Source organism: Sphaeramia orbicularis, chromosome 12, assembly GCF_902148855.1.
Source record: "Sphaeramia orbicularis chromosome 12, fSphaOr1.1, whole genome shotgun sequence".
Lineage (NCBI taxonomy): Eukaryota > Metazoa > Chordata > Actinopteri > Kurtiformes > Apogonidae > Sphaeramia > Sphaeramia orbicularis.
The window spans coordinates 54,534,552-54,552,433 of NC_043968.1; the positions used below are offsets into that span (position 1 = coordinate 54,534,552).

The following is a 17,882-nucleotide window of genomic DNA, read 5'->3' on the forward strand; positions in this document are numbered from 1 at the left end:
AGTCAACAAGGAAATCAAGCAGTGAGATACTTTTACCTTTCAAAAAGTGATGGATGGATGGATGGATGGATGGATGGATGGATGGACGGACAGACGGATGAATGTATGGATGGAGGGATGGATGGGTAGATAGATAGATAGATAGATAGATAGGTGAAGGGATGGATAGATGATGGAGGTATAATGGATGGATGGATGGATGGACAGACGGATAGATGGATGGATGGATGAACAGATGGATGGATGGATGAAGAAATGGATGGATGGATGGATGGATGGATGGATGGATGGATGGATGGATGGATGGAGGGATGGATGGGCAAATATATGGATGGATAGATGATGGATAGATGGACAAATATATAGATAGATAGATAGATAGATAGATAGATAGATAGATAGATGGGTGAAGGGATGATAGATGATGGAGGTATGATGGATGGATGGATGGAAGGATGGATGGATGGATGGATGGATGGATGGAAGGATGGAAGGATGGATGAACAAATGGATGGATGGATGGATGGATCAACAAATGGATGGATGGATGGACTGTTGCTCAAAAATAATCAGAATAAATCTGAATAAATAAAAAATAAGTAGTCCTAGAAATATTCTCAAGAGGAGAGACTCTTTCAGACTTTTTATTTCTAGCTGTGTTCCTCTTGCACAAAACTCATCTTAACCTGTTTAAAAGCAGAGAATAAAACCTCAAAGACTGAAGTGAACATGCTGACCTCAGAGTTCGGTGGTGTTGATATTAGATCCATGTCCTTGTAAGTGTGAGGCCTCAGCAGGCCTTTTTTGGTTTTTCTCATCAGAATGTGTGGTCACATACATGAGGTCAATGAAAGATTTAAAAAAGAGAATTCAAAAAGATTCAGACAAGAATCCAACTGCACTTACATCAGTTGAATGTTACTGATGTAGTGAAGCAACTACAACCTGAAGACAGACTGCAAAAAGAGCATCATGGGTATTTCGTCCAATGTGTTGATACCATATTGATTACCATGTTGTCTAAACATGGACAACCTGGTGGAAAACAAAACGTACCTATGTTAGAATGAAAAAAACATTAAGCAAATATGTAGGCTACAACTTATTTACTTATAACAAATATTTATATCAATTTATTGAAACGCATTGGTGCTGGTGATAATATATGTAAAAAAAATGGCACATATACGGTTTTAAACTCCCAACATGCATTAGAAATTTTTGTGTAAGTGCAGTTAGAGGTTTCAATTGTTAAACTGCCTGTAACTGAACCAAAGACAGTTTTCCTCTGAGTAAATAGTAAAGTTCAACCTAACCTAAGCATTATTTACTTAACCCAAAAAGACCCTAACATCCACCGTCGACCTAAAGCATCTACTGATATAAACTGTTCATCTGCTCATCCTATCATTACATGTAAATAATTAGTGTAAAATGCAGTTTGAACATCCAAATGGGTCATATCTGATGACCATGAAAAGATGACAGAGGCTCCATAGTTACCATGGAAACACCGTCGTGTTCTACAACATTGATTCACCAGTAAAACCCATGGAGTTGGATCAATGACAGTGGATGGACAAACTTGGTTTATGTTCAGTTAATGATATATTTGACTGAAAAAGTCACTTTTTCAGTTTTTTCTTTTGTTTTGATACAATAACTTTTCATTTTACTCTGAGCTTGTATGAACATCTACATGATCAGTCAGTTAAACATAGCAAAATAGATGATTTTCACTGGAAAAAATGGAAAATCCAGAGGATAATATTATAATACATTGTGATAACTTGCCTAGAAAAGGTTAAATAGAGAGAAAAATTCATTAGAGAACTGCCACAAAACTCACACTGGGTGTTTATGGGTTAAATATTCAAGATTATGATGGCCTTGAGGGTCAAAATACAATAATTCAGAAAATATATGATATAAAAAAAACCAATAATAGTACATTGCAAGAAAAACAAAATTTTTCACAGATTTTAATAATACACAACAATTTTAGATTTCAGAAAAGGTAGGATAGCACTTCTACTAAACGGTTTAACGCATTTCAGAAACTACAGAAAGAGTAAAAGCTCTGTGATGTGTTTAAAGTTTCACGCTTGTCCGTCTAATTTGTCATCTTTTGCTGTAAAATGTCACATTACTTGTCCGAAAAGACTACTGTTGTAGTCAAAACTGGCTACACCGACACCAAGACACTGCCGAGACCGGAGGACGTCAAGACCGAAACACTGCCGAGACCAAAAGGTATCGAGACCAAGACAAGACCAAGACTATGACACACTAAGGCGAGAACAAGACCAAGCTTTGTCGAGACCAAGACCAAGACCGAAAACAGACTAGAGTTTGAATTGACATGATGACTCATATCAATTGTAGAGCAAAAGGCATTGCTGAAAAATGTCATGACCAGTTAAATAGTTTAAGAAAATGTATACAATGTAACATGTTTTTAAAACAGATGCATCTAATAATAATAATAATGGATTAGACTTATATAGCGCTTTTCCATGAACACATACTCAAAGCGCGTACAGTGGATCCATTATTCATTCGCTCTCACATTCCCCCTCTGGTGGTGGTAAACTACATCTGTAGTCACAGCTGCCCTGGGGCAGGCTGACGGAGGCATGGCTGCCAATCCACGCCTATGGCCCCTCCGACCACCACCAAACATTCATACGCATTCATACACCAGTGTGAGTAGCAACACTGGAGGCAAGGAGGGTCAAGTGGCTTGCCCAAGGACACAGCAGCACATGGATAGAGCGGGATTGAAACTGCCAACCCTTCGGTTATTGGACGACCCACTCTACCATCTGAGCCATGGCTGCCCCAATCTGCAATCTGACTCTTTGCATTTGAGGAGGGCGCGTAATAAATAATGATACTATTCTGTGATGATGCCATTTTTGTACAAATCCCAGGGAGACTGCTATGTCCGAGACCAAGACAAGACCGAGACCAAAAGAGTTAACTCTGTGACAAGACCGAGACCACAAAAAATGGGTCTCGAGACCAAGACGGACCTCGAGAACTACAAGACTAGTAAAGACACATATGAACACTCCTGCCCACTTCTATAATGAACCTCCGTTGCGCTGCTAACACATCAGTTTCTACACCGACAGATTTCATTCTCGACTTGATGGAGCGCCACAAATCATCCGCTCCGCTAATTTCATTAAACCAAATGTGTATCCTGTGTTTTCTGCGTCGACACCAACGTGAGAATAAATGAGAATAAATAACCTTCTTATGATCAGAGGGCTCGTTCAGCTTAATTGAGTTGGGGTTAATAAAGCCTGTCATCTCTTCATTGCATCTTAGTTGATCTATTTGTTATTATTATGATGATGGAATGTGACAACCATAAAACAACACTAGAAGAACAACGGGAAGTCTTTTTTTTTTTTTTTTTCCCTCCGTAAGCATTATAGGTGCAGCCTTAAAAATGTCTGTGGAGTATATTTTACTGCAGGTGTAAGTGTTTTAACCTGGAAGGAAATAACTCTCTTCCCTTTTACATTCTTCATCTTTTTATCCATTTTGTTATTTACTGCTTTGTTGCTGCACTTACTTTTCACATCAATCCTTCTGGTTCTGCTAAAAGCTTTGATGGACAGAGCTAAATCAATTTCTTTTTTTTTTTTTTTTTGTATGAACGCTGACATTGATGTGTGTTGATTCGTCATGTGTCTCTCTTACAGAATTACATGATCCCTCTGAAGCAAGTGTTAAGTCCTCAGGATATGGAGGCGATCTTCGTCAACCTGGAGGTGAGGAGTTGTTCGAGCAAAGATAATCATATCTATACAACACGCTCGGATGTGTCGCTCACTGAGGGAATAATTCAATATGTGTATGGATGAATGAATGACAGGGTGTGCTAATTATAAACTGTATGTTCTACATTAACCCTCCGGTATCCGGGTGCGCCTTTTAGGCACACTTTGCACTTCGTGTTAAAAAACTTTGTATTATTTTTCACAATTTAAATAAGGTTAGAATTCAAAAGTTGTTAATTGTTGCATGATCTTTTAAATTCTGGCCACCAACTAAAATTTGCACATGTAAACAAAAGAAAATTACAAGACTAGCATTCGTCTCCCAGGTGTGCCTAAAACGGACTATTCCTTCCATTTGATATGTATGATTAGGGCTGACCTTGATTTACAAAAATAAAATCAAATTAGAGCAGAAAAATAAATCAATAAATAATATTTAATAGTTTGATTTATAGGCTTGCCATTTTGGCACACTTGGTGACAGATGCTAGTATTTTTGAACATTTGACCTAGCACCAAAAATAATAATGCAAATTAACCAATGTTGGAGTTAATCATTGACATATGCCAGGATGAAAAAAATCAAATAATATGTGATCCAATTTTTATGTAGTATATGGAAAAAAAAAAAGTTCTGTGTTTTTGCATTCAAAAAAATGGTTTGTTTACATTAAAAACATGGCATTTAAAGGGTTAAAAAATGTGATAATTATTGAGTATTTGGTATTTTTATTTACGGCTCAAGTTGATGAAATAGAAAAAAGTGTAAAAGAATTAAAAACAAACTGCATGAAATTTTTTTTTTGACATTATTCCACAAGTGTGCCAAAAAGGCACACTTGGTGCTTAGTAAGGGCCTTGCTGGATGGGATAGCGGAGGGTTAAGTGATGAAGACGTACTGGATTATTATCACACAAGAGAGGAGAGTTTTTTTTTTATTTTGCATCATATTATTATTCCAAAGACTCACCAGCAGAGGGAAGTCTTGTACATGAACACACCTAAGACTAAAAACCCACCAATGAATCAACGCTATGTACCAACAGACTGTATCACTCACGGGATAAAATATAAAGCTCATTGATCTCATTGATTCACCAGTAAAACCCATTGAGTTTGATAAATGACAGTGGATAGTTTATGTTCAGTTAAAGGTAGGGTAGGAGATCCTGGAAAAACGGTTCGAGCAAGCTACATTTTGAAAATACACAATTCAAAATTCCAAACCCCTTTCTTCAGACTTCCCAACAAAGCCACGCCTCCATTGTATTGATTGTACTCGCAGAGGGGGGAGGGACAAATGGCAGTTGAATTTGATAGACATATCACCGTTCAATCATTTCAATGGGCCGGTTAAAATGATTGGATGGTGTTTTTTCAGTCCTGTCCGTTCCACAGATGACTAAATTTTTTATTTTTGTGTTAGAACATTTAATTAATTGGTTGCAATCTGGGTGTGAAGGGAATTTTAAGCAATATAGTAAAAAAAAAAAAATGCTCCAGGAAAACAAATCCTACCCCACCTTTAACCTTTTCATGCATGAATTATGATAACTTAAATCAAGATTTTTTTCCGAGTGTTTTCATTCCTCTTTAGGCATGAAAGAAACAATGCAATTGAAAATTTTCGTATGAACCTATTTATAATGGAGTTGCAAAAATGTCCACTCGGACACCATGCATTTAATTTTTGAAGCATAGAAACATGTATTTACTGATATACTGTATGACAACTATGAAATAAAAACATTTTCAATGCTGCTAATCTGATGTTTTCTCACAGTTTAACATACTCTAATACTAGTTATTACTCACTTCATGGAGATGATATGTAAAAAAAAAAACAAAAAAAAAACCCTCTTTGTTTAAACCTGTTAATTACAGTCTATTAACAATAACAAGCAATTGATTTAGACTCAAACATGTTAGTGCAGATCAGGTTTATCTAGAACAGCAAAGTTACAGTAACGGTATGAATTGCAGTGTATGAGATGATGCATGTGTTCACTGTGTCAGCTGATACGGAATTGAAAGAATAACATCCATGAATATACAAGAGAACAGCTTTGTCCACTGTAGTGACCACTGTGCATGAAAGGGTTAATGATAGATTTTGCTTTAAAAGTCACTTTTTCTTCAGTTTTCTGTTTTTGATATAATAGCCCTCAACTTTAATCTGAGTTTTATTGAACATCTATATGATTAGTAAATTAAATATAGAAAAATACTAGTTTTTCCACACAAAAAAAGCAAAACACAGAAGATAAAATTGCAACTAGAAAAGCACTCCGCCCCGATCACCACCAAAATTTATTCCTTTTGCCATTATCAACATTTCCTGAAAATTTCATCAAAATTCATCTATAACTTTTTGAGTTATCTTGCTAACAGACAAACAAACAAACAAGCAGACAAACCCCAATGAAAACGTAACCTCCACCGTTCCTTGGCAGAGGTAATAAATAATGATAAATCACTTCAGAAAGGTTAACATCATTTAGGAACTGTCACAAAAGTAGCGCTGGGTCTTTATGGGTTAATCCACACAGCAAACTCTGATTGCACATTCGATAATTCTTAAATAACTAATGCTAAGAGATCTCCTAAACTGAACTGTAAAACCCACAAGTAGGGAAACAGGGAAGTTGAGTCAGCCCAAAGTAGTAGCATCTTTAATTTCCTGAGACTCAGCAATGCATTTTTTGTCATCTTTAGGGGACAAGAGAAAAAATGCTGTCCACTGCAAAAGACATTCCATTAAAAAACAAAAAAAAAAGTATCTCAAAATGCTATTGCATCATTATGTTTGCAATCAAGACAATTGTTTAATGTAAAACAAAAACCCAAAACTTTTACATTCCTTGGTTTTAGGAGATTAAATGAATTTATTTTAGGAGATTAAATGAATTTATTTCCTAGGATGAAATGAAAAACATAGCGATGCAGTTGATCATGAGTCCATCCTTATAATCCACTATTCCTTATCCAGACTTAACTACATCTGTGACGCTCCTTGAAAAACAATGCAAATGATAAATGATGATCCTTGAGGGCTGATAAAGAACCAGATCATGTTTAAAAGCATGAATAGCTGTAGACTGAAGCTGTGATACTTGGTCTGTGTGTGTACATTTATACATAGGAAATCAGAGCTTTTGTTGGACAGATAAAGCTCACTGTGGTTTTCCTCAGGATGTCATCAAAGTTCACTTCGCCCTCTTGAGAGCCATCGATCTGAACATGGTCAGCGGTGGAAGCGGTCTGGGAAAAATCTTCCTTGATTTCAAAGAAAGGTCAGTAACATCGAGTATGTGGTTTGTTAACGCACTTGCATGTGCTATCCCTTTTTTGTGTTGAAATATGCTAATATTTGACCTAGATTGGCAGTTTCTTCCAGTTTAGTCCAATTGAGAATCCAATGATGATAAGAGGATTCATAAGTGACTGATTTATGTTCAAGGAAGACAAATTTTAGTCACGGTTATACTTCTGTTCAGTTTTCCACCACCATCTATGCTATAATGGCTTTTTTTTTTTTTTTTAATTACAATATTTTGTGTTCGTATTGCACATTTCTTATCAGTTGGTATTTGTTTAACTTGTATTTTTTTCATAATTTAACTGCCATATAATGAGACGTTTGTGGAGAAACACTATATGTACAAAAGTATGGGGACATGTTGAATCTCTCTCAACACTGATTTTTTTTGTTTTCCATGACTATGATATTAAATGTTCTACCTCTAAATTTCTATAATATTTTTTTATGCTCTGACTGTAAATAATAATTTTCTAACACAACCAACCATCTACTTTCTTCACATATCACGTAGGAAGAAAAATCTCCCATTAAACTTTAAGAAAATATTGATGTTTATATCTCAAATCAGCATGAACAGGACATCTTATGAGCTGTAGTCATGATGTGTCCCAAAATTTTTGTCCATATCATTTATTTAAGCAAGATGTGAGATGAAAAAACAAAATCAAGGTTGAGAGAAATTCAGTTGAAAAAAAAAAACATCTCTAAGGCATTTTGGAAGCAAAGATAACAATTTAAACAAAACTAACCAATGCAATGAAATATTTATCACAATCTATAATTATTTTATGACATTTGTCTTTATTGTTTTGTATCCCAGACATCTGTTCGAAAAAAAAAAAAAAAAAACACCTGAATTGAACGCGTCCCAATACTTTTGACCATATCCCTTTCATGCACAAATTATGAGAACCTTAATCAAATTTTTTTCCTGGGTGTTTTTATTCCTCTTTAGGCATGAAAAAAACAATGCGATTGAAAATTTTCTTCTGAAAAGTAAATAAATAAAAATTATTTTAAAAATGAAAAAAAAAATACATACAAAAAATAATAATGAAAAAAAAAATTCATATGAACCTATTCTTCATGAAGTTGCAAAAATGTCCACTCAGCTGGACACCACACGTTTAATTTTTGATGCACAGAAACATGTATTTACTGATAAATTGTGTGAAAACTATGGAGAGGGCTTGTGATTCTTGGGGTTTATGCTCACGAGAGATCTACATAATGTTACCTGTTCATGTCAGAAAAGATATGTAGTGTCTTAAAACTTTAATAAAGATATGTGTAAAAAAAAACAAAAACAAAAACAAAAAAAACAACAAAAAGAACAACAAAATCCATGAATATACAAGAGAACAGCTGTAGAATAACTGTCCACTGGAGTGACCACTATGCATGAAAGGGATATAGTGTAGTGACCCACATAAGTGGTATTTTTTGGCTAAAATATCATATGTGCCGTTTGTTCCCCTTTGTCCATTTTAGCTGCAATTTAGTGTTTTAATTTTCACAAACAACTGAAGAAAATGCTGGTGAGCCACAAGTATACGCCTACTGAATATTTTCATTTTAATGTAGGATGATAAATTGGTTCTTTTCCTACTTCAACCACTTGCCTTATCAGTTCTTTTTCAAGACAGTAAATTCCACATTTTTTGCCAGAAATAAATGTAATCTTCCACCACTGGAAGATAATTTAAGTTGTCAAAAATATGGTTTCAGGTGTGCAGTTGATATAAAAAGAGGCCTGTGCAGTGGTGGATTATGAACCATGGTGAAAAGAGGAAGTTTGATGGGTTAGCGGGGTTGTTTCTCATCTTACCCAGCTGCTGAGCAGTGTGTAGATAATTTGCATCCCTAAGGGGAGCAGTGATTTGGCTTCCTGCTGCTCGGAGCGTGGCTGCTTCGTAGGTAATGGTAATGATGGTGATGATAGGGTCTGGCCTCGGTCATGATTCCATTCAGAGCGATGGATACGCCACTCTCCTGGAATGATACAGCCATTACCGCAGAAGTGAGTCACACATTTTCCTGCACGAGTGTGTGTCTGTGTGTGCACCTGTTCTTGCATGCTGATATTTTTCCTCCTCCCGACCTCAAACGGACAGCCGCGAGGTTGTGTTTCTTTAGGCGATGTCATTTTGCATAGGTAATAGGTTGGTAGCAGGCTTCTTCCTTAAGCCTGGGGGGCGGCGGTGGAACACAGAGTGGGCGGAAACACTGGAAACTCTGTTGGTACTAATGGACAGAGGCAGGCATATAGTCCACTCACACACATCCACACACTGCCGCTGTATCCCCCTTCCTTGTTTAGATCATCGGAGTCTGATCTGATTGAACAGTGGCTGAAAATCTTCAGCCTTGCACGCAATCCCAGATAAGGTCCTGTGAGCCGAAGGTCCATAAACTGATGGCAGGAAGTAGATATTAACAGAGGATGGAAAAATACTGAGATGCAAATAGAAGGAAAAGACTGCAATTTAACATCAAACGCAGAAAAAAAAGGTTAGAAACAGGGAAATATTGTTAACCCCTTACTGCATAAATGTATTTCGGCTAAAATTTGCTTAGAGGTCTTATTTCTGTCTTTGTGCATAAGAAATCCATATAAGTGAGTCCCCAAAGGAACTTTGTGTTGGTAAATGTAAGTTATGCAAATTTACAGGATTTCAGTTCTGTTGCAACATGTTGATGGTCATATGAACTATGTTTTCAGCTCAAAAATGTTCAATTTTATCACAATTAATGCTATATTTTCATGTCACAAATGGCCAAGTTATATTTGAACTGAATTTACCTGAAAAACAAATATTCTATTCTTTTAGATTCCCCAGTTTTTCTTACAAGATTATATACAACATATGTTTTATTTTTACAGGTTGCAATATGGAGTATGGTGCTGATCCATCCTGCTTATGTTACGCCAATACATACATTAAGAATGTCACATGTCACTTTTTAAATCAACAGTTTCCTAATAATAAGCATTTTTATAAAGAAATAACAATTCTGTATTGTTATTTACTCTTTAGTATGATGATAAACTATACAATAAATAATTCTGATCCTAGTTTTTGCACAGGGATCACTTGTGGAAACGGTGACATGGCTGCTGAGCATCAGTATGATGGGATCCATAACAACCATGTCACATCCGTCCACTGCCACATTTTGTGTTTTTGTGTCAGCTGTTATTGTTTTAGATCCACAATACTAACATTTATGAATAAGAGGAGAATTAGCAATAGTAAGTATATAAGTTTATTACTAATAAAGTACTGGTACTGACCAGATCATCATGGGTAATGTCACGTCCGTCCACCAGCAAAACTTTTCACATACACGTGCTATTCAAAATCCAGTATTTCTGAAAATAGAGCTTCCACTGTCAAATAATATCAGTAGTCTGTGCACAAATGTATAAGCATTATTTCAACACAGTTCTATGCATTTCTTACAACTTTTTTTTTTTGACAAAAATGGCCACTCATTTGACCCCCTAAGTAAATTTTAGCCAATTTATAATTATAGAATAAAAAAATAAATCATTGGTTTTGTTGCTGTGATGCAGATCCTAAATTAAATGGAGATTAATAATTAGAATATAGCACCTAGAAAGAAGGTCGATAATGGACTGAAACCAGGGTTTTTCGATGATCGCATTTCTGAAATGCATGTAAACGCATTGGATCTGATTATTATCTTTTTACTCCTAATTATCATAGTTTTATGGTCATGTAAACAGGCTCAGTGTTAAAACAACTACAAAGTTACTATTGTACAACCCTTATTGTAAGACGTTGTTTAAGTGGAACCTGAGGAACTTTACAAAGACCATGAACAGCCCTCGATAAAGTGTGAAGTGCTTAATTTATAAATCTGTTTTGTGAGATATTCTAACATTTACCTTCTTTCATAAACAAATTAGCTGATGAACACTGTCCATTGTTAATATTTACCTTTGGTGTCAAGCGCAGGTTATTTTAAGAAATGGAGTCATTAGATTTGCAGATTTCCTGCGTCACAGGCTTTGATTGTGTGTGTGATTGACACGTATACCTGCCTCATTATGAGCCTCTCCAGCCTCTTGTCTCTTCTGGACAATGGAACACAGTGACCGGGGGATTTGGACTCGCACAGACCTGCTCTCATCAAGCATCTTGCCGATTTTCCAGAGGACCTGGCCGGGCATAATTAATTTGGTTATCGGTGCTTGTAAGTCGCAGTGACCTTTGCAACAATGTGCTTGTATCCTCTTTTTTTTCCTCACATGGGTAGAAAGGATGCAAAGGTTTTTTTTTTCCTATTTGTCACTGAACTGAATGCCAGGCTGAAAATGCCACCGGTTTATCCCGACCACTTCTCCATTCTTAAACAGCCCGAATTGAGCTGAATGTGAAAGCGAGCTCAGAGGAAGCTCCATAAACTAAATGGGCATCTAAGTACCCTCTTGTTGATATCCTCATTTGCGACATAGCCCAACTCATTTCCAGACTAATCTGGCTTCCTGATATCCTTGCAGTCCCTAATCATGGCAATACTATGAGTGTCTTTATTGGAGGTCTTTGCTCTATGCTCTTGCCCATTTGCTGTGTGCTGGATACGTTGAGTGGAGGTGAGGGGGTCCCAATGCCATGTGTCAAAGAATATTAGCTGGCTCCACAGCCTGTCACTTCTGGTTTGCTTGGAGATTTCCTCAGTCGCCTGACTCGGCTCACGGTGCTTGGCGAAGACGGGGGTGAAGGCCCAGGGCGCAGTTACTCAAAATTGCATTTTCCGTGAAATAACATGCACAACACCATCCTCATTATGAAAGAGGCCAGCACAGCAGGGTGAACGCAGTGGCACCGGAAAGAATATAAACAGCTAGTTTTTACTGCACCAGCAAACTGTCCAATCCAACCACTCAGCTGCTCGGAGACTGCTGTGTTATTTTGCTTTTTGCATTAGCACGTGCCTGCTTGCAAACTTCTGTTATGGAAGATTTCTAACACCCTGGATACAGTTTGAATGAAAATATAGAAGTCACTGAATCGGGGTTAAAGTAAGTATATTTTACCCAGATTAATCAAAGGGTTGCCGTGGATTAATTTGATTAATCATGATTAAATATCCTTCATTTTTAATATATATTAATTGCATTCATTTCACTTTGCATGAGCAAACAGACTCAAGAAAGAAGGGAATATATATGCACTTAATGTGTTTGTCAGGAGCTGGGCAATGTTAATGTGGTATTTTAAGCTGGAAGTGCTTCGGTGAAAAGAAAACTCCTTCCTGCAGAGTGTGCATAATATTTTATGTCGGTCGAGTGTCTTTTGTCCTCATATGTCCATCCAGAGGGCCAACGTACTGTTTAGCGTCTTCCATCTGTATGGGTTGGTTCTGCTGCCTGTCACTACTGGATCAGCTGCCCATTTATGCATGCATGATGCTAACTCTACTCGGACAAACTGCCCCAGAGACGGCAGAGATATTCAGTCATTCTATGCTGCAGATGGGTTAATTGCATTAAAATTTTTAATCAGATTAATCATGATGATGGATTAATCAGTTTCCATCCATAGCCATCACTGATACCAATACTGGATACCAGTGAGTATCAGTTCCCAGTACCCATGTCCACTGGTTCATCCCCAAATGCTTTGATTGACAGACGCTACATACTATGCACTCAACTGTCATCAAACTTCCATGTGTATTATGTTAAAGCAAATGCATAAGAAATAACAGGAAACAATGATTCATCACCTCCTGCTGTGTCATGTTGACACTTGCTGTCGGTGGCAGCGTGTCCTCGTCTTGTTGTCACAGGTTAATTATGGCCGCCCAGGCTGAGAGCAGATACACGCGGGGTTCTGCATCAGTGTCATTATGTGTTTTTTACCTCTGCCAAGGAGGTTATGTTTTTGCCGGCGTTGGTTTGTTTGTCTGTCTGTCGGTCTGTCTGTCCGTGTGCAAGGTAACTCAAAAAGTTATGGATGGATTTGGGTAAAAATATCAGGAAATGTTGATACCGGAACAAGGAACAAATGATTAAAAATTTTGGTGGTGATCGGGGGGGGGCACTGATCTGCCTTGGTGGAGGTCTGCACCCTCCGAGTGCTTTTCTAGTTCTTGTCTGTCGCTGCTGTTGACCGGCCACTCGCGTCACAGATGAAGGGTTATTATTAAATGTGCAAATACGTACAGATCCTTTTTGCAAGAGACGTTTACTGTTCCTGTTGTCGGAGTCAGAGTCTGGACCTGTGAATGTGAGCTAGTCTTTAACTTTTTCCTTAAACACACCATGTTCTTTAATTATTTTCTTTATGTATTTACCTTTTGCCTGATGCATTTTTAAGTGAAGGTCTCGTTTAGTGGTTAATGGCCCAATCCCAATTCTCATTTTCACCCCTACCCCTTGGCCCTTGAACTTAGCACTACCTCTTGAAACGGAGTTGCAAGGGGTAGGGGTTGAAATATTTCCCTATGAAATGAGACAACCCTCAGCAAGACAACGTCATCAGCAGTCATTGATGCCGCTTTAAACAGATGCGACAACTTTGTGAAAGAAGTCACCATGCCATCAGCAGCTGTAACCGTCTATGTTGCATTGGGCTTTGGTCATCTTTTTGCAGCTATCAACCGCAAACTGCAGAAATGCGGTCTATAATACGTTGAAACTGTGTTAAATGGACAATCAAATGATTAAGTTGTTTACAAAGAAAATATGTACATTTGTGTGTTTCTTTCGTCACACTGCTGCACATTTTTACTGTGTTTACCTCCATCTTGCTGATGATTCCAACAGAATTATGGGAAATTTCTCCAACCCCTCCTTTTGTAGTGCGGTCCTGAAAAATCTCTCAAACAGCCCTCTCCCCCTTAGCCCTTACCCTCCAACTCATTGAGAATCGGGACACCCCTACCCCTTTACGTGAACAAGCAAAATGGAGGGGGAGGGGAAAGGGGGAGGGCCAAGGGGTGAAATGGGATTGAGCCTATGTCTGACGTAGAACAGAGGTCCTTAGAAGTCCATTGTTACTTTTTATTTCTGATGATCAATATGATGTAAACCAGTGCTTACCAGGCTTTTTCACCTCAAGATACAAGAGATAAATGTTATGTCTCATATGACCCATTTGGATGTTCAGAGGCTCCGTAGTGAACGTGGAAACACTGTCATCTTCTACAACATTGACTCAATAGTAAATCCCATGGAGTTGGATCAATGACAGTGGTTATAGACATGTTTTTATGTTCAGTAACTAACATATTTTGCTGAAAAAGTCACCTTTTCTAACCTTTGAATTTACTGTGGTTTTTTATGAACATCTATATGATCCGTGAATTAAATATAGGAAAATACCTGATTTTTTTTTTTTTTTTTTTTTTAAATGCAAAATGCAACAGATAATATTAAAACAAGTGGTGACAAATCACTAAAGAATAAAAAAAAAAAATCATCAGTCAAGTCAACACTAAAATAGTTCTAGGTCTTTATTGGTAAATTTTTACACAAACAACCACAAACAGCTACTTGTTCCTACAGCAGATGATACTTAAACCATACAATGTTAAATATGGCTCTGCAGTAAAACACACAACAGGACAAACATGAGAAAGACCCAAAAAGATAAAATACATTGATAAAATAAATGTAACAAGATGAAAATAATAAGTCAAAACACACCTGTAGGGTCATATTTTGTGATTTAATTACAGTGTCATTGCCCAGCCCTAGTATTAAAAAGACATTGTAGCTGTGGTGTTTGTCTCAGTGGACATGGATTCTGTTGCTGCATGTGGAAACTTCCCAAAGTGAGCATTCAGGCCTTTGGGGAAGTGGTCGCTTAATGCAAAGACACACTGTTCCACATGAAAAGACATATGCACAATCACACACAGAGAATAAAGACTGCCCTCGTTCTACCCCCGGCCACATGTGAAAACTAATTACACTTTTATCATTTTCATTCAGTTACTTCACAGCTTTGCTGAGGGTAAAACATCATTTGGGTCTCTCTGTAAATGAGGCCATGGTGGATGTAAAAGGGCTGGTGAGAGCCTGCTCTGCACATTGTACAAGTCTCTTAAGAGACTCATTTGTTCATCCAAGAAAGTTTTCTTTCATGTTCAGTGGATATCTTCCTCCTCCGGACATCAGTATTAGCCAACCTCAGGATGAATCCCATATTCACACTACATTCTTAGTTCACCAACTGATAGGCCATGAGCTACTGTGAAGGCGCTGTGTCCGGCATCATCTTTGAAACTGTCGTCATTGTCTTCATCATCATACTCTTAGTCATCTTTGCCTTCGTCTTAGCTGATGTCATCTTCCCAAGCAATTTTTTTCAAGCATCTTCTCTGATGAAACTGCTGGTCCGATTCATTTCACATTTTATATGTAGCTTTCTTGGGACAATGTCTGCAAAGTTTTTTCAGTTTTGAGAAATTTAGATTTTTGAATTTTTGAAATATTGTTACTATTGAACACTGATAGGAAGTTACAGTATATATGGACTTTCATTTGGGCCCATGAACTTTGACCTTGAGTAATCAGTCACCAATGTCTAGATTTCAACAATCTTCCTCTCCGAAACTACTGGTCAGATTCATTTAAAAAAAAAAAAATTATGAGCTTCCTTGGGACAATGACTACAAAGTTTGTTCACAGTTTTCAGAAATTTAACTTTTTGAATTGATTTTTGAATTTTTTATGATTTTTTTTTTAAATATTAAAAAATTGCCTTTACTTATAATGGGCCATATTTTGATGGTTTATAACATGGAAATGGTTACAGATATCAATATAGTTCCTATTGAACACTGATAGGAAGTCATATATAGACTTTGATTTAATGAGTTGAGTTCTCCTCCAGTGAAAGTACCACCCACTTCTATTAGGAGATTGATCTCCTGCATCAAAACCACAGGACTTGAACATAGCGGCAGAACTCAAATGCAACTTGTTATTGACTCTCGATAGAACATGAGCTACAGGGCCATTGTTCCTTTTTTTTTTTTTTTATTCCCATTCATGTCACGGTACAGCTTCTTAAAAGAACACCTTGTCACATTATGTCCTGATAACTTCCTTTATGGTGGTTGTCTCTGGTACTTACAGTAGCTCTGGATTTTTGCTACAGCTGCACTTTCTGCCTCCTGCCTTATAGCCGATCAAAGCTCCCATTAATCTCAATGATTTTGTCGTCCTGGAGGAGCCGTGAGCTGAGGGGAGCTGTCTCCCCACGTCTGGATCAAGTCTTAATCAGGCACTTGTTAGCCCCGGGCCGGTTAAACCAGGATGGGAGCCTCACCATGGGGGTCCTCGGTCTGAATCTTCAGAGGCAACCACTGGTGGATCTCTGTGGAGCAGAAGATGGTCAGCTGATGGATGGATGTGACAGAAATGTAGTGATGAAAAAGATGTTCCACCTCTGGAAAAATGTGACACAGAATCCAACATTTTATCGCCTTTTAGGAACATTAGTGGAGCAGAATTATTAATCTGAAGACCACTGTTTATATTAATAATGCAGATTGAAATTTGTACTTATGTGATTTGAGTTAAGCAGTGGAATCTATTACTGAAGACTTTTAGACTTCATATAATTATACAAAGAAAGAATTGTAGATTTGTGTCTTTTTAATATACTTAATTTTCAGTAACAATAGTATGACAAGATAGGTAACATGATGAGTTTGTGGGAATGCATAATAATAATAATAATAATAATAATAATAATCATGATGATAATAATAATAACAATAATCATAATTATAATCATCATCATCTCATTCATCCATCCATCCATCCATCCACCCACCCACCTGTCCGTCCATCATTCATCCATCCATCCATCCATCCATCAATTTGTTCATCCATCCATCATCACAACCATAACAAAACCACAATGATAATAAATACATATGAAATGGAAAACACACCCAGGACCAGAACTGAACAGTAAGTTAGTTAAAATACAGTAAATAACAATATTATAACAACAAATAATAAATCACTGAAACATAAATACTATAGTGATGAATGATTTAAAAACTGACCAGCATATTAAAAATAACAGTTGTTAAGTAATAATACTTTAAAAAGAAAAAAAGATTACTTGCGAATATTGAAATATTTACTTTAAATGATTAAAAGAAAGTTCAACAAAAATCAACACCCAATTCCTATAAAAATGCAATAAAAAAAAAAAAAAAATAGACGACATCGCAGTATAAAAATAGTAAAGTGGTTACCCATTATAGCAGTAACAGCAATAAAAGGAAGGAATTCTGTCATAAAGCTTGGAGTTGGACCCAGACGACCTTTAAAAGTGATCAGTAACATCTAAAAATCGATTATAAAATGAACCGGGAGCAAGTGAAGGGACTCTAATAAAGGGGTGATGTGACGTCGGCTGTTAGAACCAGTATGAAGGTGCTGCATTTTGGACCCAGAGAAAAACGGGGTACAGAAGTCCAACCTGGAGCAGATGAGTATGGGTGTGACTTTTTCAGGGTTGCATTGTGGGTATTAAGGACTTAATTTTGGAAATGAAGAACATGACTGCACAAACTTTTTTTTTGATGTGGTTAAATGAAAGATTAGTCAACGATACCTCTGAGATGTCTGGAATCTGGCTTTATGTTGGACTAGTACTTTGAGTTTTGAAGATTTAACACCAAAAAGACCCTCTGCAGCTGCACTATCATTCTAGTTTCCATTCATTCAGTTTCCTGGTCTCGTAGCTGAAGTTCCAGACCTGTA

At 37.1% G+C, this 17,882-nt stretch overlaps 1 protein-coding gene across 11 annotated transcripts in view; it reads left to right on the forward strand.

Moving 5' to 3' along the window:
- The window catches only part of vav2 (vav 2 guanine nucleotide exchange factor), a 420,418-nt gene that overhangs the window by 339,042 nt on the left and 63,494 nt on the right, over window positions 1–17,882 (forward strand). For all 11 annotated transcript variants that reach the window (XM_030149393.1, XM_030149398.1, XM_030149402.1 and 8 more), the window contains 2 exons: window positions 3,717–3,785; window positions 6,988–7,088. In XM_030149393.1, coding sequence (XP_030005253.1) covers window positions 3,717–3,785; window positions 6,988–7,088 — 170 coding nt within the window. The remainder of the gene's footprint in view (window positions 1–3,716; window positions 3,786–6,987; window positions 7,089–17,882) is intronic.